The sequence below is a fragment of the Myotis nattereri genome, assembly GCF_964212035.1.
Source record: "Myotis nattereri genome assembly, chromosome: 1".
Classification (NCBI taxonomy): domain Eukaryota; kingdom Metazoa; phylum Chordata; class Mammalia; order Chiroptera; family Vespertilionidae; genus Myotis; species Myotis nattereri.
Window position 1 is genome coordinate 154328624 of NC_138075.1, and position 21945 is coordinate 154350568.

The 21945-nt window shown below is 43.5% G+C and overlaps 2 protein-coding genes across 2 annotated transcripts in view; one reads left to right on the forward strand and one right to left on the reverse strand.

The window, feature by feature from the left end:
• Nucleotides 1-1728: 1728 nt before the first annotated feature.
• LOC308518898 (mitochondrial intermembrane space import and assembly protein 40-like) lies at nt 1729-2148 on the forward strand (the record flags this gene model as incomplete). The annotated part of the gene is made up of 1 exon (XM_081090692.1): nt 1729-2148. The coding sequence occupies one exon, from the start codon at nt 1729-1731 to the stop codon at nt 2146-2148; it is 420 nt and encodes a 139-aa protein (XP_080946818.1).
• An 817-nt stretch (nt 2149-2965) lies between these two features.
• Nucleotides 2966-21945, reverse strand: part of ASB13 (ankyrin repeat and SOCS box containing 13) — a 39130-nt gene continuing 20150 nt past the window's right edge. Inside the window, exons 4-6 of the mRNA XM_081089652.1 lie at nt 19935-20069; nt 6670-6861; nt 2966-4846 (exon numbers count right to left, since the gene is read on the reverse strand). Coding sequence (XP_080945778.1) covers nt 4719-4846; nt 6670-6861; nt 19935-20069 — 455 coding nt within the window. The 3' untranslated portion in view covers nt 2966-4718. The remainder of the gene's footprint in view (nt 4847-6669; nt 6862-19934; nt 20070-21945) is intronic.

The window sequence follows — 21945 nt, forward strand, 5'->3', positions numbered from 1 at the left end:
GTGTCTTGGTGTGGTCCTCTTTGGATTCCTTTTGTTTGGGGTTCTCTGCATTTCCTGGACTTGTAAGTCTATTTCTTTCCCCAGGTAGGGGAAGTTTTATGTCATTATTTCTTCAAATAGGTTTTCAATATCTTGCCCTCTCTCTTCTTCTGGTACCCCTATAATTCTGATGTTGGTATGCTTGAAGTTGTCCCAGAGGCTCCTTACACTATCTTCATATTTTTGGATTCTTTTTTCTTTTTGCTTCTTCAGTTGGGTATTTTTTGTTTCTTTGTATTTCAAATCTTTGACTTGATTCTTGGGATCCTCTTGTCTGCTGTTGGATCTCTGTATATTATTCTTTATTTCAGTCAGTGTATGCTTAATTTCTAGTTGGTCTTTTTTCATATCCTCCAGGGTCTCACTAAATTTATCAGCGGTTTCCAGAAAATTCTTGAAAAACCTTATAAACGTGGCCTTGAACTCTATATCCAGTCGTTTGCTTTCCTCCATTTCTGTCATTTGTGTCCTGTTTCTTTGTCTCCGCATTTTTTATGCTTCCCTGTGTTGGTAGAGTGGCTTCGTGTGCTAGGTGTCCTGTAGGGCCCAGTGGCTCAGCCTCCCCAGTTACCTGAGGTGGACACTCTTGGTGCACCCCCTTGTGGGCTTTGTGCACAGTCTTGTTGTAGTTACGCCTTGATTGTTGTAGGTATCACTGGGAGGAATTGACCTCCAGGCAATTGGCAGTGAGAAGCTGTGTCTGCAGTGGGAGAACTTCTGTGCTGAAGACACCCTTATGGGGCAAGACTTGCTTCAGTGGGGCTTTGGTGCTCACTGAGTCTGCCCCCTGAGTGTGTCCCTTATGGATCTGAGGAGTTGTAATGTGGATGGTCCCACTCTGACCACTGGGTACACTGGCTCTTGGATCTAAGGAGGTGCTAATTTAGCCTCTGTCTTAGCTTACCCAGCAGGAGCTAAGAAGAGAACTGCAGATTCCCCTTCCTTTTTTGGAGTTTGGAGGTGCCCAGATGAGGCCCAGCTGTGAAGCAAGGCAAGCTGATGTGGGGCCTTGGGCCTTCTCTTGGAAGTTCTGGGTCTCTCTGGTGCAGCTGAAATTTGTTAGGTAATTTTCAGGTTGCAAAGGGCCAGGGCATTCATATGCAAAAGCCTCTGCCACAGCCCAGGTGGAGCGGGGGTCTCAGGGAATCAAAGGGCGGAGCCAGCAGCTATGGCGGATCCTCAGCCCTGCCCTAAGGGGCCAAGCATCTCAGTGTCCCAGTAATTGCTGCAAGCACCTCTGAGGGAAAGCCGCCCTCAGGTTCCAACTTCTGCCCACTGCCAGACAGTCCAGTTTCTCCCCATATGAGTCCTGGGTCCCCAGAGACTTCCCGGAACCGGAGTTCAGAGCTGTTGGGAGCTTGTGACTCCCTCCAGATTCAAAAAGACAGCCGCATCCTCAGGTGCCCGCCCCTTTCCGCGCGCGCTCGAGCCGCCGTACCTCTGCACTTTACTTCTGCACCTCCTCTGAGTCTACATGTGCTTTTCTTTTTCCTTCTAGTTGTAGAATTTCCACTCAGCCAGCCTTCCTGTAGTTCTGGATGATGTCCGTTTTGTCTTTTCGTTGTATTTTTGAAGTTGTTGTGGGAGACAGCAATTTCCGGTTTTTACCTATGCCGCCATCTTTGTTTCTCCATACGTTAAATTTTTGTTGTAAAAAGAATACCAAAACAGGAGTGCTGGACTGCAGCCATGGCCTACTGCTGTCAGGAAGGAAAAGATCAAATCATATTTGTGACCAAAGAAGACCATGAAACTCCAAGCAATGCAGAGCTGGTGGCTGACGATCCCAATGATCCATACGAGGAGCACGGGTTGATCCTGCCAAATGGAGACATTAACTGGTACTGCCCGTGCCCTGGGGGAATGGCTAGTGGCCCCTGTGGGGAACAGTTCAAGTCAGCCTGTTCCTGCTTCCACTATAGCACGGAGGATCTCAAAGGATCAGGCTGTGTAGACCAGTTCTGGCCCATGCAGGAATGCATGCAGAAGTACCTGGACCTCTATCCCCAAGACAAGGAGGAGGAGGAAGAGGAGAAGCCAGCAGAACATTTAGAAAAGGCAGCTCTAGCTAAGGCCACCGCAACCAAAGAACAAGAGGGGTCAAGCTAATGAGGGCCATGCTGCAGCACTGGCTCCAGGCCTTCCACCTCAGAGTGATATGAACCTTTTGCAAATGTCTTTCGGTCACTCTATAAGAAAGTCTTTCTCTCTATTGTTCTGTGCACTGTAATGTACAAAATAACTTATTTTGATGATCAGGAGTTTAGGCTCCTTGCCATATACACTGATTAAAAAGAAAAGAGGAGTTATATGTCTGTGTGTCTCACATAACTCTATCAGTGACTGTGGCTGCCACTTTCAAATTCTCTTTTCAGATTATTTCTAAATTTGCCACTCTGAAATAATGTGTTGAATACTCTCAGCAACCAAAAATCGTTATCTAGGAGTGTCTCTCATGAGTGAGCTGATTTATTCTGATTGATTATCTCCCTTTTAGAAGATTTTGTACCTGTTTGGAAAATGAAATAGAAACAAAAACATCTTCCTTTAAAAATGCTGGAATGGGGCCATTCCTTATAGAAGAGGCCAGATAATCAGATACTTATTTCTCAAAAACCATCTGAACCTTGAGTACATGAGGTACTATGCTTCATTTCTGATCGATTTTGGTTTCCATTTTTATATTGAGCTCCAGGTTTTCTTTTTAGAAAGTAGAACTTTGGAACTTCCAACTCACAGTCCCTTTCTAAGAGAAGAAAAAGCTGGTTGTGCTGTTCTTGTTATTCCAAAAGCCCTGGTTTAGGGCCTGTGTACACACTGGCTCTGGCTCAGCCTGTTCAGATGCAATATTCTTGAGAGGTGGGGACCTATTTGCTCATCCAGTGTTTCTGCTCCCAACAAGAAACGAGCGTATGACCACAAGGATGGACTCTATTCAACACCTTTTATTGAGCAGCGAGTGTGGGGCTGCGATTCTGTACTCTGTGCACCCCCTTATGGAAATGTTACCAGCTTATTGCTAGAAGCAAGTTTCTGTTACAAAGATGAAAGGGCAGAACCCAATGCTTTTTTTCCCCCCATTGTTATTAGTACATACAGAAACACTGATTTACCCAGAACTTGTATTTAAGCCTGTAACCAAATCGGAGTGGCTCTTGCTCTCAGCATAGAATGATCTAACCATGGCTGGAACAGTGAGATGGAAAATAACTGTACAACCAGCATGAAACTTACCATCAGATCTGGGGCCCCACCCAAGTAACCCTGTGCAGACACTTCTGGTTGTGTAGCACACTTGGCATTACCTTGGACGACAGTTCAGGCTCACTCTATTCTACACTCTCTGGAAGAATGTGGTAACGTCCACATTTCTGGGGTGTTCACAAGTGGCACCTTCTCTGTTTCCCCAGAAACCAAATATACCTGAACTTAATCATGCAAAATTGCCTACTTTCATTCCCTGGTTTTCTGTTTGTTTTTATTACGATACAGAATCTTAGACAGACAATTGCAGTCTGAATATTCTTACTAGTTCACCATATGACTTATAATCTAGAACCACTTGTTTCTATTACTATAGGAACAGATTGCAAAACTCTATTTTCCCCAGCTTATGATAATGAGTCTGATTTCTATCCAGGTCAAAGCACCGAGAAAATGCTGTAAGCATAATAGATGTTCCACAGATATCTACAGAATGCACCAATCAATGGTTGCTAATACCCACTGGGTGCTGGCAACCTCTTCTACCAATCTCAGAACTTCAAGGAATTAACAAAATTTAGGGAAGAATTCATTTGGCAACCATAAAATGATTAAAAATAATCTCCAAAGCATTTCCTAACAATCTTTCACATTGGAAATGACTGCTCATGGTAATTGCTAACACCCCTTCACATTACCTATGTACATACCTACATATCTTCTAAAAGTTTATTTATCCCTCACATAAACGTTTTAAGTTGAGACCTAAAACTGAAGAAAAGTTTCCTGTGAAACACTGTGCTGGTTGTGGGGAATGAAGACCCTGAGCTTCCCCCATAAAACCCGTACAAAGTCCCTGAGTAATGGGTACACCTGGGTGGAGGTGGGCCTTGGAAAGTGCCCACCCTTGGCTCCAGAAAAAAAGCGTTCAAGTGGCATGATGTCACTAATGCATCCATCCCAGGCCACGTGGTCAGGACCTCACCTCTCACAGGTCCACCCCCTGTGGCTCAGGCTGTCCCTTTGAGCCCCCCAGGGCTGCGTAGTGCTGAATGAATTAGAGATGGCACCGCACCCCTGGACCTCCCAGACATGTGGAAATCAACAGCAGTAGCCTGGGCCCCAGCCCTGCTTGGCCTTCCCCTGTGCTCCCAGAACAGTCTTTCCTGAGTGTCCTTCTGAGGAAGGTCAGTGAAAAGAGGACAGCTGGACGCTGGGAACGCCAGAGTTAGAGCCAAGTTCCAGAAGAGCCAGCACAGGGCCACGGCCCCAGCAGAAGCTAAGGCAGGTCCTTCCCAATGCCTTGGAAATATTCTCCAGGAGTCCACGGAGAAGATGAAACACAACAGTCAATGGGGATTCGGGGAACGTTGTTCTATCTATAGGAACTGAGGGCTTCAGACAAACAACACTGGGCTGGGCAAGGCCAGCAGCCAGGGTGCCACCAGCCTGCTCCTGCCTCCCGTGCCTGCAGCTCAGTTGTAGGAAAGGTAATTGATGAGCCGGGGAGGGATGTTGAGCTTGGCGATTTTCTCCAGCCCTCGGACACCGGTGGCCTTCCTCAAGCTCACCCTGCAGAGCTGTGACAGGGTTAGCGGTGTCTCTGTAAAAAGGGAACATGAAGCACATGAGGTTAGTTTAACATAGTTGAACACAGATTAACATCCTTCAACCTAAAAAATATCAAGAACTGGCCTAGCCAGTGTGACTCAGTGGTTGAACGTCAACCCATGAACCAGGTCATGGTTCGATTCCTGGTCAGGGTACATACACAGTAGGAGGTGTGCAGGAGGCCGATCAATGATTCTCTCTCATCATTGATGTTTCTCTCTCTCTCTCCCTCTCCCTTCCTCTCTGAAATCAATAGAAATATATTTTTTAAAAATATCAAGAACTGGAAACACCTCCCTTCCCTAAAAATAGGACATGCCTTACAAGCATTCTCTTGAAAGCTACCAGGAAGGACAGCCAGGGCCCAAGGACACAAGAGCAGGAAATGGAATTCCAGTGCTGTCCAGAGGGATTTCATTGGAAGGGGGGCGGGGGGTGTAGGTTTTTGCTTTGTGTGCATGTGTGTGTATGTGACTTTTGCCCCATAATGTTATAACCCTAGCACAGGGATTTGTCAGCAATGCACCAATCTACAGCTAGTAGGCTTGTTTGTCAAACTTCCAGACAAATGAGAGAGTGTAGGCCAGTGGTTCTCAGCCTGTGGGTCACGAGTCCTTTGGCGGTCGAACGACCCTTTCACAGGGGTCGCCTAAGACCATCCTGCATATCAGATATTTACATTACGATTCATAACAGTAGCAAAATTATGGTTGGGGTCACAACATGAGGAAATGTATTTAAAGGGTCATAAGGTTGAGAACCACTGGTCTAGGCTGCCAGCTCCTGCTGCTCCAGGCCACTGAGGGCTATAGGGCACAAACAGATCTCAGGAGAACTGATGCGCATCCCAGCTCCAGCAGAGTACACAATGCATATCCTAGTGCAGAGGGTCAGGACCTCAGGACCACAGACAAGCCTGGAGCTGGGGCTCACAGTGGGAGCAAGCTAGGGCCAACAATGGAAGATACCTAGAGGTCCCTGGCAGATGAATCACAGGGTCATTTGCAAAACAGAGCCTGGCCTTGAGGACCTGCCTTTTAGAATGATCTGTGTTTGACAAAAATATAAATTAACCAAAGAGAGTTTTCTCAATTTATGAAAAATTTTAAAATACAATAGTCTTTGAAAGGGAAAAAAAAATATTACTGATGAAATTCATTTTCCTGTGTTACTTTGTCCCCCAAATTATTTGTAAAAGAAACATTATCTTCCAGGAAATGGTTAGCTGACAGACAGGGATAGAATGTGCCTCTAAGTCAGGGGTGGGCAAACTTTTTGACTCGAGGGCCACAATGGGTTCTTAAACTGGACCGGAGGGCCAGAACAAAAGCATGGATGGAGTGTTTGTGTGAAGTTATATAAATTCAAAGTAAACATCATTACATAAAAGGGTATGGTCATTTTTTTTTTCAGTTTTATTCATTTCAAATGGGCAGGATCCGGCCCGCGGGCCATAGTTTGCCCACGGCTGCTCTAAGTTCATAATGGATTTGAATTAGGAAGGGCTGGCAAAAATTTGAATAAATCATTTTTTTTCAACTGATAGGTGTTTGAAGCCTCTTATGACTCTAATTCTATGTAAACTCATTAAAAAATTGATTTACAAAGAAGACATCTTGTCCTTAGCCAGATTGTTTCCTGAAGAGTGAGGGTTGGATCTATATTCTCAGCCTCATATGGACTTAGTCTGAGATTAATTATTTACTCATAAATGACCTAATATATTGTCAGAGCAGAGCTTGGTGCATAAGTGTCATGTGCTATTCATTCACTGTGCATTGCATCATTCACACAACAAGGAGAGCCTGGCCTCACTTTCATAGTGCTCAAAGCACTTGGCAGGGGCACTGCTACTCCACGTGTAGTCAGAGGGCTTCTTTCCCCGGTTGTCCCGTGCATAGATGTTGCCTCCAAACTCAATCAGCATCTCAATGAGGTCCACGTTCTTCACCTTGGCTGCATGATGAAGGGCTGTCTCGTGAAGCTTTGCTGCATTCACATTGGCCCCTGCAGGTAAAACAGAAACAAGTATCACCAAGGAGAGAACTTGGAGCCGAGATAAACATCAACTTTGGCTTTTTCATCCAGCACAATCTACAAAAACAATCCCCATTGAGGAAACAAAATCAAGACAGACTCTGCTGCAACCTTTACAAAATCTTTTTCAAAAATCCAAAAGCAGTGGATTATTATTTTTTCTTATGACATAAAAAGCTAAAGAAAGGTATCCTATATAATAAAAGCCTAATATGCTAAGAGTTCGGTTGTTGGTTCAGCCAATCAAAGCGTAATATGCTAATGATATGCTAATGCTGCCCAACTGCTTCACTATGATGTGCACTGACCACCAGGGGGCAGACAGTCGACCAGGCAGTATAACGTGCACAGACCACCAGGGGGCAGACACTCTGACCGGTAGGTGAGCTTGCTGCTGGGGTCCAGCCAATTGGGACTGAGCGAGATGGGCTGAACATGTCCTGGAGCCCTCCTGCAGTCCCTCCCCAGCTGGCCAACCTCCCACATCCCTCCCAGGCACTGATCGTGCATCATTGGGGTCCCTCAGCCTGGTCTGCACCCTCTTGCAATCCAGGACCCCTTGAGGGATGTCAGAGAGCCAGTTTCAACCTGATCCTGCAGGCCAGGCCGAGGGACCCCACTGGTGCATGAATTCATGCACTGAGCCTCTAGTCAATAATAATGTAACTGAAAATAGAACAAAAATGAAGAAAAATTAAACAAAACTTCCCTGTGAGTTATGAAGCAGTGCTAATGCCCTATGCAGTCTGTCCCCATAGGTCCTGACTAGAAGCTCAGGTTTAACTACTCAGCTCTCCTGCCTGTCCTTGCACATGCATTCACACACACACACACACACACACACACATGCACACACACTACAGAAACAGAGGCTCTAACAATGTGTGTTGCATGAATGAATGAATGTTCCTTAAATAGAAATATTATTTTACAAAAGGGAAGCTCAAAGGAAAAATAGGTGATGTTCCCCCAACACTCTGGAGTTCAAATGAAATCAGGAACAAGATAGGGATGTCTGTTTTCACCACTCTTATTCAACACTAGAGGCCCGGTGCACTAAATTTGTGCAAGGGGGGGGGCCCTCAGCCCAGCCTGCACCCTCTCCAATCCAGGACCTCTTGGGGGATGTCCAACTGCCGGTTTAGGCCCAATTCTGGGGATCGGACCTAAACCAGCAGTCGGACATCCCTCTCATAATCTGGGACTGCTGGCTCCTAACTGCTCACCTGCCTTCCTGCCTGATCACCCCTAACTGCCTCTGCCTGCTGGCCTGATCTCCCCTAACTGGTCACCCCTTGCTGCCACCCCTGCCAGCCTGGTTGCCCCCAACTTCCCCCCTCTACCAGCCTGGTCACCCCTTACTTCCCCCCCTGCCAACCACGTCACCCTCAACTACCCCCCTTCCAGCCTGGTCACCCCAACTGCCCCCCTCTGCTGGCCTGGTCACCCCCATCTGCCCCCCTGCCAGCCTGGTTGCCCCCAAATGACCCCCTGCCAGCCTGGTCACCCCCAACTGTCCCCCTGCTGGCCTGGTCACCCCCAATTGCCCCCACACCCATCCTGATCACCCCCAACTGCCCCCCCCCCCCCGCCAGCCTGGTCACCCTACGCAGCCTGCTGTTAGGTCGTTACTGTTACTGTGATGGCATCTCAGACAATTTGCATATTCCTCTATTATTAGTATAGGTAGTACTGGAAGTCCTAGTCACAATGATCAGACAAGAAAAGATAAAAGGCATCCAAATTGGAAAGGAAGAAATAAAACTATCATTATTAGCAGATGACCTGATATTGTATATAAATAACCCTAAAGGTTTTATAAAAAGAAAATCTAGTAGAACTGGTAAATGAATCCAGTAAAGTAGTAGGATACAATGTAAATATCCAGAAGTCAGTTGAATTTTTATACACCAAAAATGAACTATCAGAAAGGGAAACTAAAAAAAAAAAAAATCCTATTCATAATTGCTTCAAAAAGAATAAAATACCTAGGAATAAATCTAACCAAGGAGGTAAAAGACCTGTGCTTGGAAAATTATATGACACTGAAGAAAGAAATTGAAGAAGATACAAATAAGTTGAAGCATATATATTGTCCATAGAGAGGAAGAACTAGCATTATTAAAATGTCCATATTGCCCTAAGCAATCCACAGATTCAATGCAATTACCATCAAGATACCAATGGAGAACTTCACAAAACCAGAAAAACTGTTTCAAAAATTTGTATGGAACCACCAAAGACCCCGAATAGCAATAGTGATCTTGAGAAAGTAAAACAAAGGTAAAGGAATCACACTACCTAATATCAAACTACACTACATGGGCATAGTAGTCAAAACAGCATATTAGCAGTGTAAAAATAGACATATAGGTTAATGGAACAGAATAGAGAGCCCAGAAATAAACCCAAGCCTTTATGGTCAATTAATATTTGACAGAGGAGGCAAAAACATACAATGGGGTAAAGGTAGTCTATTCAACGAATAGTTTTGGGAAAATTGGAAAGATACATGCAAAAAAAGTGAAATTAGACCACCTTCTTACACCATACACAAGAATAAATTCAAAATGGATTAAAGATTTAAATGTTATACTCGAAACCATAAAAATCCTGGAAGAAAACATAGGCAGTAAAATCTCAGACATTTCTTGTAGCAATATTTTTCATATATTTTCTCAGGCAAGGGAAACAAAAGAAAAAATAAACAGGACTACATCAAACTAAAAATTTTTGCACAGCAAAATAAGCCATCAACAAAATGAAAAGACAACCCACTTAGTGGGAGAACATATTCATTAACGAGATATCTTATAAGGGGTTAATATCCAAATTTTATAAATAACTTGTACAACTCAACAAAAAAAACAAACAGTCAAATTAAAATATGGGCAAAGGACCTAAATAGACACTTGTCCAAAGAGGACATACAGATGTCCAATAGACATATGAAAAGATGTTCAATGTCACTAATCATCAGAGAAATGCAAATTAAAACCACAATGAGATATCACCTCACACCTGTCAGAATGGCTATCAATAAGTCAACAAACAACAGGTGCTGGTGAGGATGTGGAGAAAAGGAACCCTCGTGCACTTTTGGTAGGAATGCAAGTTGGTGCAGCCACTGTGAGAAGCAGTATGGAGTTATCTCAAAAAATTAAAAATGGAACTGCCTTATGACCCAGTGATTCCACGTCTGGGAATATATCTGAAGAAACACAAAACACTAATTCAAAAGACTATATGTACCCCTATGTTCATTGCAGTGTTATTTACAAATAGCCAAAATCTGGGAACAGCCCAAGTGCCCATCAGTAGATGAGAGGATAAAAAGCTGTGGTACATTTTCGCAATGGAATACTACTCAGCCATAAAAAAGAAAGAAATCTTGGAGGTTATTATCTAAGTGAAATAAACCAGTCATAAAAAGACAATTACCATATGATCTTATTTATATGTAGAACCTAATTAACTAAATAAACTGATGAACTAAATAGAAACAGAGGCATGGATACATGGAACAGGCTGACAGCTGTCAGAGAGGAAGGCGAAGGGCATGACTGGTGGAAGCAGGTGAAGGGATTAGCCAAAGAGCATACATGTATAATCCATAGACACTGACAACAGTGTGGTGATGGCCAGAGGGAAGGGGGTGGCAGTGGCTGGGTGGAGGTAGGCAAAGGAGAGGGAACTAGGGACACCTGTAATAGTGTCAATAATAAAAATAAAGTTAAAAAAAAAAGAAAGAAAGAAGGAACTCTTACCTTTTGTGACTGCACAGATGAACCTCGAGAGTATTATGTGAAATCTAATGAACAAAATAAACTAACATACAAAATAGAAACAGACTCATAGATACAGGAAACAGACTGACAGCTATCAGAGGGGAAGGTCATTGGGGGGCTGGGTGAAAAAGGTGAAGGGATTTTTTAAAAAATTTTTAAAATAACCCCTCACAGCCACAGAAAATGGTATGGTGATTACCAGAGTGGGGGGAGGTGGGAGAGGGTAAAATAAATGGAGGATAAATGGTGATGGAAGGAGACTTGACCTGAGGTGGTGAGCACACGGTACAATATGCAGATGATGTATTATAGAATTACACACTGGAAACCTATATAATTGTATTAACCAATGTCACTTCAATAGATTCAATTTTTTTTAGAAAGAAAAAGTGCCAAGGTCTTCACAGTTTGCTCCTAAGTGGATAAGGAGGTTATAGAGAAAGGGGATAAAGAAAAAGGGTTTTGTTTGTTTTTGTTTTTTGCATTTATGGGGTCAGACCTTCCAATTACAGCAGACATGCAATATTATATTACTTTAGGTGTACAGCATAGTGGTTAGACATTTATATAACTTACTAGGTGATATCCCCCCCCCTCAATAAGTTTAATACCCATCAGGCACCATACATAATCGTTACAATATTATTGACTGTATTCCCTATGCTCTATTTTATATCCCCATGACTATTTTTATAATTGGGAATTTGTACTTCTTAATCCCTTCATCTTTTCACCCAGTTCCCCAACACCCCTTCCATCTGACAATCACCAATTTGTTCTCTGTGTTTATGAAATTGTTTCTGTTTTGTTTGCTTGTTTGTTTTTTAGGTTCCACATGTAAGTGAAATCATATAGTATTTGTCTTTCTCTGTCTGACTTATTTCACTTAGCATAATGTCCTTGAGGTCCACCCATGTTGTTGCAAATGGAAAGATTTCCTTCTTTTTATGGCTGTATAATATATATATATCACATTTTCTTTATCCATCCATTCGTTGATGGACATTTAGGTTGTTCCCATATCTTGACTATGTGACCATGGGGGTAGGGGCATACATTTTCTGAGTTAGTGTTCTTGTTTTCTTTGGATAAATATCAAAAAGTGGGATTGTTGGGTCATAAGGCAGTTCTATTTTTAGTTTTTTGAGGAGCCTCCATACTGTTTTCCATAGTGTCTGCACCAATTTATAATCCTACCATCAGTGCATGAAGGTTCCTTGGAGAAAAGTATTTTAAAGAAGTCAAACAAATAGCTCAGAATCAGTGAAGTTTTCCCTCCAATAATAGATTCAAATGATAATCATAAAATGTCATTAAAGTGGGATTTTTAAAAATCAGGTCATGTGTCCATGTAAGGATGAATTTAGAAGGCCAAAATAGGAAGATTTAAGAGCGTATAAGGCTATTAAATTTTCTAGTCCCACTGCTCAAAAATATTTGAAAAATTCTTCTTTCTGACTTCTGACTTAAAATAGTTTCAAGCCCCTAGTAAAACATACAAACTTGTTCATGACAGTGTTCACTGTATGATCCTAGAATACAGCAAGCACTCCATCATGATAACACAAGTGAAGAGAAATTGTTTCCATTTCCCACAGCCAAACTAAGAAGCCAGGTCAGGAAAAACAATCCCTCAATTAGAAAGAAAGCTAAATTCCCTAATTACTTAATTTGGCAGATGTGTATTATAAAAATAATATTTAAAAGCAATACATTAAATAAAAGAAACATTTTCCCTGCAATCTGACCACTGTACTACATCAGGGGTATTATTCCAATAGTTGTTTATGTGAAAAAAAATTGTATAGTGTTGCAATCATAATGCAAATATGAATTTGAATGCTAAACACAAACTTGTAATGAAAAATAAATTGTAAAGTCTACCAAATCTAAAATTCAAGTAGCTTTCTCTCAGGTCATTAATTCTTGCAATGTTCTTCTTTTTTTTCCTCCAAGTTTTCAAAATAACATTTATTTTTTCAACAGTTACCATGTGCATATATTAGAAAACTGAAAACACAAGAGGCAAAGAACAAAGTCATCCATAACCACAAGCAGTTTACAGATATTCTTGCCAATAGGGAATGAAAAAGATTGTCTCTACTTAGTGACAGAGAAAGGGGCACAGGAGAAGTAAAGCTATTCTCATGATCAAGGAGAATACTATGGTTGGAAATAGCTCTAAAAACCACACCTCCCCTGCCGAAACCGGTTTGGCTCAGTGGATAGAGCATCAGCCTGCGGACTGAAAGGTCCCAGGTTCGATTCCGGTCAAGGGCATGTACCTGGGTTGCAGGCACATCCCCGGTGGGAGATGTGCAGGAGGCAGCTGATTGATGTTTCTCTCTCATCGATGTTTCTAACTCTCTATCTCTCTCCATTCCTCTCTGTAAAAAACCAATAAAATATTTAAAAAAAACAAAAAAACAAACAAACAAACAAAAAAAAAACACACCTCCCCTTCTATCCCATGTGATTTCTCAATATACAAGGCCTCAGCAGGGTGACTCTTTCCAAGAGGTGGCCATCCCAAGGTACAAAACAGGATCTCTTAAAAATGTATTCTTGGCCGAAACCAGTTTGGCTCAGTGGATAGAGCATCGGCCTGCGGACTGAAGGGTCCGGGGTTCGATTCCGGTCAAGGGCATGTACCTGGGTTGCGGGCACATTCCCAGTAGGAGATGTGCAGGAGGCAGCTGATCGATGTTTCTCTCTCATTCGATGTTTCTGGCTCTCTATCTCTCTCCCTTCCTCTCTGTAATAAATCAATAACATATATTTAAAAAATGTATTCTTGGCGTTATTTGATTGGATGTGAAGAAGGGACTGTGACTAAGAGGGAAGCTGGCATGCTCTGCAGCAGCTGGAAACATGCTGAGCCAGGGGCCAATGGCCAGGGACAAAGCCAACCCCTGTGAGGTGGACCAAGAGAAATATGATGCTGATGACAACGTGAAGATCATCTGCCTGGGGGACAGCGCTGTGGGCAAGTCCAAGTGTTCGATGTGCAGAGGAAAGTCACGTATAAGAACCTGGGCACCTGGTACACGGAGCTTCGGGAGTTCAGGCCAGAGATCCCGTGTGTCGTGGTGGCCAATAAAATCGATGCTCTTCAACGACGCAATTCGATTAGCTGTGTCCTACAAGCAGAATTCCCAGGACTTCATGGATGAGGTTTTGCAGGAGCTTGAGGCAGCACCTGCTGGCACATGCACCGCCGTGGATGTATCGCCGCAGGCAGGCAAGCATAGGGCCAGGCCTCACCCGAAACCTTGTCCACAGAACATTGATTTGGAGCAGAAGGAAGAGGAACTGCCAGACCAAGAGCAGTGTGGCAGCACCAAGAGCCTGCCTCCCTCCTGAGCCCGAGGATGCCTCTCCCTTCACAGCTCCGGCTCTGAACTGAGAAACTTCATGACCTTCCACATCCAACCCTCTACAGCCACCCCCTGTGCTGAAGGACAGGGACAGGGCATCACCATCCAGACCCTGACCAGGATTGGAGATCAATCCCTCTCTAGGGTTGGACAGAGAAGAGAATCTTGGAACCTGCTTCATGTGTCTCTTAAATATAAGGAAATTTTGGGGTTTTTGTTTGTTTGTTTGTTTTTTACAGATAAACATTTTAATTGATTAAATATATATTTTCCAAGATCTCTTTGAAATCGCATTTGAACTGTACACAGGTGTACATCAGAGGTACACAGGGCAACGTGAGTGGGTCTTGAAAACATGCCCGAGTGAAAAAAAATAGGAAATATAACACAATACCATTTATGTCAATTAAAAATACATGCCTCACTCAATAATGTGTATCGTACAAAACATATATAGATAGAATACATTAGAATGGTGGGATGGGGGACCAGAGAAAAGAAGCAAGGGAGAAGCATCAGAGGGGGACAGGGGAAGGGTAGAGTGACTTTGTGGGGCCTAGTGATCGTCATGAACTGAGGAAGAAGAGAGAGAGAGAGAGAGAGAGAGAGAGAGAGAGAGAGCGCGCTAATGCCATCTGGGCATTAAAAAGTCTCCACTTCATGCTTCAGAGAAATGGGTCAAAGTCTGCTCATTATCAAAATCCTGATTGCAAAGTGAAATGGGATTGCAGTGGCTGAGTAAAATCTTAGCCAGCAACGACAAGGGGCTGTCACCAGCTTAGCACACCAAGAACCTGACACAGTTTCTGGGCAGAGCAGACACACATAGCTCAGTGCTATGCTTACTGAAACATTACCTGAGAAACATGTGACAAGTCCTGTGCTGGGAAGGTACAAGCAAACTCTGCTCAATTAGCTCCTCTCAGTACCTCCAGCAGAGTAAAATATTTACTGCCAGTTGTCAGATTAAAAATTACACACAGTAATAACTGGACTTTCCCCTTCCCCAGCCCTCCTCCTCTGCAAAAATCATCTGCAATTCAGCAACATGGCTTCACTTCCCACAAATTATCAACAGCCTCCTATACACCCCTGAGGCACATATGCCCCCCCGCCCAGCTTAGCTCCTCAAGTAGGGACAAACCCTTTCATACAGCCAGTGCAAAAGTGCCCAAATGCTTATGTTTCTAGAGGCATGGTCAGAAAATCATTTTATCTTCCAAGGGGTCTGTGACCAGCCTCCCACAAAGTTAAGAATCACTACCTTGAAAAGAATCCATATGCTGTCCTCTTCTCTCTACTTTTTTGTATGTGTGAGATTTCCCATCTATCTATATATAAAAGGCTAATATGCTAAATGTCCCTCTGACCATCCAACCAAATGCTATGATGCACACTGACTACCAGGGGGCAGATGCTTGCACACTGGCCATTTACAGAGAAACGGCACCAGGGACTTGGCACCAACAAAGCAACACTTGGCTTCCCCCAAGTAGGACACAGGCCCAGCCACCACCCTGGAGCAACACCCCACCAAATCACAGCCAACACTGCCAAGACCCCCGTGGCGCAAAATGTGGCCCACAGACCAGACCAGACCAGAAACGGTGTCCGTGGGCACCAGGTAATGACGTCACATAGCACGCCCGGCTTCCTGTCCCTAGCGACTAGCCTCCTTGGTGTTTCTTCAGCCCAGGAACACAACTTGCTTTATAGCCAGGTGCAAACATTTTACACTTTAACCAAATGTCTGTGAGGTGTTTTCACATGTCTCATCTCATTTGATCCTCACAGAAGTCCTGGAGTAGGTAGATAGGAGACTTGGTAGAATCCTATTTTCTTTCATTAGCCAGAAAATGGAGATCTAGAAAGTTTAGAAACTTGACCCAACTGAAAAAAAGTAAGAAATGGTGAACCTTGAAAATGACTTCAGGTTTTCTCACTGCGCAGAATATAGTCAAACACTGCTACAGTTAAATATTTCACCCTTTGTTCTCCCTGCATGATCTACAATAATAATCTGCTTCATGTTGATATTTACTGCTGTGTTGCTGACAATTACCTGAAAGAGAAGTTGGGGTGCTTCACTGGGCTGGAAAAAGTTTAGCTAAATCAGAAAGCAGGTCTAATTAAGCAAGTTTATCTATATACAAAGCTCTCACTGTGCCAATTGCATGCATGTGTTTTGTCCATCGTGAATTTGATTGACACTTCTATTATAGAGAAAGGGCAAATAGTGATATTAAAATATTTCTTCTAATTAATTTCCTTTTAATGTGCATGAATTTGTGCACCAGGCCTCTGGTAGTTAAATACTAGTTTTGTTAAATAAGTAAAAGACTGCATGTGGTCTAAGAAGGATGTACAGGAGAGCATCTGAGATGAAAATAGCAAGGACTGAGTCTAGAGCTGACAGCACAGTGGCAGTCAACAACTGCAAGCTGTCCCAGGAGAATTCTGATCATCCCTCACTCAAGCTCCCAGGTGTATGGAAACTCCTTTTAAAAATTACCAAGTCCCCTGCTTCAGGCCATTATGGTCCCCTTTCTACTTTTATCCAACCCCACCCCCACTGAACTGCCACCCTGCAGTATGGAGTGCAGTCCTGGGGTGGGAGTGAGCAGGATGACCTAACCTCCAGCTCCCTGTGGGCCCTGATTGGGCTCCTCCCTGCTCCCACCTAGACCCAAGTCAACTGGAATTTGCAGAGTCAAGCCAAAGGAACTGGAAAAGGTTTGGACCCTGGACTCAATTCAGGTTGATGGAACATAAGGGGAGGTGTGCAGGAGACATCTGGGAGAGTTTTCACTCCTCTGAGAAAGCTATCAGAAGCCTCATGAAGTGAAGCATTCAGATTTCAGCCCAATTCTGCTGTAGCCATCCTATCCCACTGGGGACGCCAGAAGTGTGGTCAAGTGAACACTGAGGAAAGCAGAATCGTAAAATTCAAAGAAAATTGATGACATGCTTGAAACCCTGAGTCAAACAGACCCTGAAACTGTCTCTAGTTCTGATCCTTTCAGTTACCCCAACCAAGAAATAAAGCCCCTCATCCATGTGGAGTTGGTCTCCTATTAATTATGAAGGAGAAATCAATTCTCTAAAGTCCTAACTATTGCAGAGAGGATGTTGGGATTAGAACTACTAATTTGATCCTTTCTCCTATAGCAGTTCGGCAAACTCATTAGTCAACAGAGCCAAATATCAACAGTACAACGATTGAAATTTCTTTTGAGAGCCAAATTTTTTAAACTTAAACCATATAGGTAGGTACATTATTATTAACTTAACTAGAGGCCCGGTGCACAGATTTGTGCACCAGTGGGGTCCCTTGGCCTGACCTGCACCCTCTCGAAATTCGGGACCCCTTGGGGAATGTCAGAGAGCCAGTTTCGGCCTGATACCCGCAATCCAGGCCGAAGGACCCCACCAGTACACAAATCCTTGCACTGGGCCCCTAGTATGCATATAAGATCTTTGGTTAATCTTCTCCCACCCTCCCCCACTTCCCTCTGAGATTTAACAGTCTGTTTCATGTTTCCATTCCTATGATTTCTGCTCCTGCATTGAGCGTTTGCCCCCAGTGGTCAGTGCACGTCATAGCTACTGGATGGTCGTTTAGGCTTTTATATATATAGATTAGGGTACTCCTAAGGCTTAGGAAGAGCCACACTCAAGGGGCCAAAGAGCCACATATGGCTCTCAAGCCGCAGTTTGCTGTCCACGGTCCTATAGCCACTACTTCAAATAGGTTTTAAATCCCTTGTTCTCTTTTTTCTCCTTCTGGTACAAAAGGGACTAAAATCATGAATGAAGATATACTGAGCACATATATACCAGGCACTCTGCTCATTATCAAAATCCTGATTGCAAAGTAAAATGGGATTGCAGAGGGTTGGTGCACCATCAAACCTTTATTTTAAAAGCTGAGGATAGTTGCACTGTAAAATCTTTAAAATCTCAACAGTAATGATACATAGATACCCTAGACCAGCCGTGGGCAAACTATGGCCCGTGGGCCGGATCCGGCCCGTTTGAAATGAATAAAACTAAAAAAAAAAAAAGACCGTACCCTTTTATGTAATGATGTTTACTTTGAATTTATATTAGTTCACACAAACACTCCATCCATGCTTTTGTTCCGGCCCTCCGGTCCAGTTTAAGAACCCATTGTGGCCCTCGAGTCAAAAAGTTTGCCCACTCCTGCCCTAGACTGATAGAAGTGGGATCCAACCATCCGATCAGTGGCTTGGCTGGAAGACTATGACTGTTTCTAATCTAAATATGTTATTGTATAAGCAATAAAAACTGCCACCATGACCAGCCTTACACAAAATTCATCTTCTTCACTGAAAAGACTTAAAAGTGGCACCTAAAAGTTAGTAAGACTCAGTGGTTATGCAGTTTGGACCCTCTGGCCTTTCCTCCCTAGAGATAGCATCTGTGCCTCAGTTGTATTTTAGCTCCAGGCCCAGAAGCAGCAAAATCAGATAAGCAACCCCACAGCTGACCTCAGGATCAGCTGCATTGGATAATGATTCCCTGCCCTGGTGCCAATCAATTCAATCAGTGGAGTCCCTGAAAGGACATACCTGGGAAGCTGCTGAATATTTTATTCAGATCTTCCCCTGGGACCTTCCCTAAAATCTCCACCTTTAAAACCCTTAGGACAGAGGACCCAACACATTCTCCCTCCTGGGAGCATGCCTGTGCCTTTCCCTTCCCTTTCTCCCTCCCATTCTCCCCAAGCACATTACCACTGCCTTCGTCACTCCCAAGCTCCTAGGGCCATTCCTTTGCCTCTATAACTTGTTTCCTCAGTCCACTTCTTCTACAAACTACTTCTTCTACCTCTGTGATTTTATAAATTAACTAGAGGCCCAGTGCACAAAATTCATGCATGGGTAGGGTCCCTAGGCCTGGCCGGTGATCATGGCCCATCAGGGCCTTCCAGCTGCCGGCTGGGGCCTCCCTTCCCCAGCTACCGGCTATCAGCAAGGGCCTTCCTTCATTCCACACCTCCCCTTGGTGGTCAGTGCATGTCATAGCGAGCGATCGAACTCCTGGTCTCCTGGTCAAACTCCCGAGGGGACAATTTGCATATTAGGCTTTTACATATATAGATGTTCTCTTATATACATAAGAGTCTTGGCTCTGAATTCTTTCCTGGTCACACCTCGAGTACTACTGAGGTTGCTGAAACCCAGGTCTGGTCCGTCCCCACTGGACTAACACCTGGTACCCTTCCTGCCACCAAAACACAGTTTGATGTAGTTTCTTCTGTACATCCTTAGTTACAGGACTTCTGTTCATCTAATCTTCAGGGAGTTCTCAATGATGATGGGTTCCATAATTTGGTTATGATTTTGAGGTGGTCGTTGGAGGAGGTGAGTACAGTGTTTATCTATTGTACTATGTTTACCAGAGTATCCTGAGTATTTTTAGAACACCTGACAATAACCTGGATTCCAAAAGCTGCCAACCCCATTTTCCATTGGATCCCCATCTCCTTTTGGTTTAGATAGCAACTTGATTAGACAGGTCTTGTGGGTGGTTCCCTGTAGCCACTAAAAATAATTATTAGCACTTGTTGAGCACTACGATGCACCAGGTATTGTGGAAACAAATCATCCTAAGAAGCCCACAAAATAGGTTTTCTATTTCCTGTTTTATAAATATAGAACTGAGGCCAAACTTCTCAGCTGGCCAGTGAGAGAGCTAGTTTCAAACCTTAGCTGACTCCACCATTTAGCTCTCAGTTGGCACATTGTGCACATAAACACAACAAACCTGCATGGAACAGCTCAGGTAAACACCAACACACCTGCTTTGAGCAGTGCAGATGCATTGAACAGAGCAGATAGAAACACCAACGTACCTGCATTGAGCAGCACTTTGACACAGTCCAGATGCTCCCGGGCACAAGCAACGTGCAGAGGGGTCCCAAAATGGCAATCGTGTGCTTCTAAATTGGCCCCAACATCAATTAGAAGCCTCACACATTCGGAACTTCCTTAAGAGAAATGGAAAACAATTAAAACTGTCAATGAATATATAGTATATACCAGCGATTTTCAGCCTTTTTCATCTCATGGCACACATAAACTAATAACTAAAATTCTGGGGCACACCAAAAAATAAATTATATTTTTTGCCAATCTGCCAAAAAGTAGGTATAATTTTTATCGATTTACAAAAATATATAATAGTAATTACCTAGTTTTTGCTCCAAAGTGACTTTTAAAAAAAAAAAAAATCCTCACCCAAGGATATGTTTTTATTATTTTTTTTTAAGAGAGAGGAAGGGAGAAACATTGATATGAGAGAGAAATATCAACCAACTGCCTCCCATATGTGCTCTGACAAGGGATCAAACCTGCAACCTTTTTGATGTACGGGAAGATGCTCCAACCAACTGAGCCATTTGGCCAGGGCAAAGTGACTTTTTAAAAAAGCAGATGCCTACACATGTATATAAGGATTTCCGGTGCCAAGAATTAACCAATCAGACACAACCTTATTATGTAATGTGACCAATTAAATGCAACTCTATTCTATGATCTATATGTTTCCATGACAGGGCATTCATTCCAGATGACTTTGTTGTGTTGGCTGTTGTCATTTTTTTTATTTGATGATCTAAAGGAAAAGAGGTCAGTGCCCTTGACTAAATAGTCAGGTATTGCATGTTTTAAAAATTCTTAGGGCACGCTGGTTGAATATCACTAATATATACATTAGAAATAATAGGCATGACAGAACTGATGGCTAGAACAGGTAAGCCCCATGCTTGCAGGGGCAGAGAGGAGAATTGGGTTTATATCACAAGCTAAGAGCACTTCATGACCCCATGTGGCCCTAGAGCAAGTGGATAGTTGCCCTTTCTCCTGAAGGCACAACAGTTCCCCAAACCTGCCTGGCTGCAGCAGACATGGAGTGCACAGCTGGCCCTGTTACTGGGAAAACAGAAAGTTTGGGAAATACCACTTCAGAACAGCCAGAGAAGACTCTCTTCACTGCTTCCCAGTTCCTCAGTGGGAGAGAAAGTGCTCCCCCTTCAGGGCTGCCTCTCAAGCTGTTGACATAAAGTTGCTGGCATCCCCAGTCCAAGCCTTCTCAGTGAGCTACCTAAACTTTCTTACCAGGGGTTCCCAACTCACGGACACCTTTCCTGCCTCTTCCCTTGGCTCCTCTCCAGGTATCTTTAACATGGGTTAGGGTCAAGGTTCATCATGTACAAGATTTCATCCTCTCCCATCTCTTGATCACACCACCTGTTAGTAGCTACCGAGTTTCCACCTCTAGTCCTGAAACCTAGCCCCTCATCTACAGCTGTCTGCCGGCCATTCTTGTTTGGATGTCTTATCACTACCAGGCCCTCTCTCACCCCTCCCTAGGGGCACATCCTCCCGGCCATTCTATCTCAGCCATTACTCCCTACTCAACCTTGAGTAGGTTATGACCCCATGCTTTCCTCTCCCTTATATCAAGCCCATTAATTCTTCTGTTTTCTAAATGAATCCATCCACTTGGACTCTAAGAGTTTTGCACTTGGATCACTGTGATAGCTCCTAACTCATTTCTTCACTCCCAGGATATCCCTTACCACCACCACCATTTCAGTCTACTGAAGGGTAACCCAAAATATGTCTTTGGCATAATGTTTATTTTGAGCTTATGACAATTGAGAAGAAACAGATAGAATAAAAGCTCTCTTCCCTCCCCCAAATTGCCTAAAATAAGGATATATATTTGTAAAGGTGTCTCCCTCCCCTATCTACCAGGAAGGACAAAAGATAGTCACCAGAGACAACTCTAGTTGGAGTTGCTAAAACTAGCCCCATCTACCATTAGTTCCTCCATTTATTTGCCTCCCCACAACCTGACAT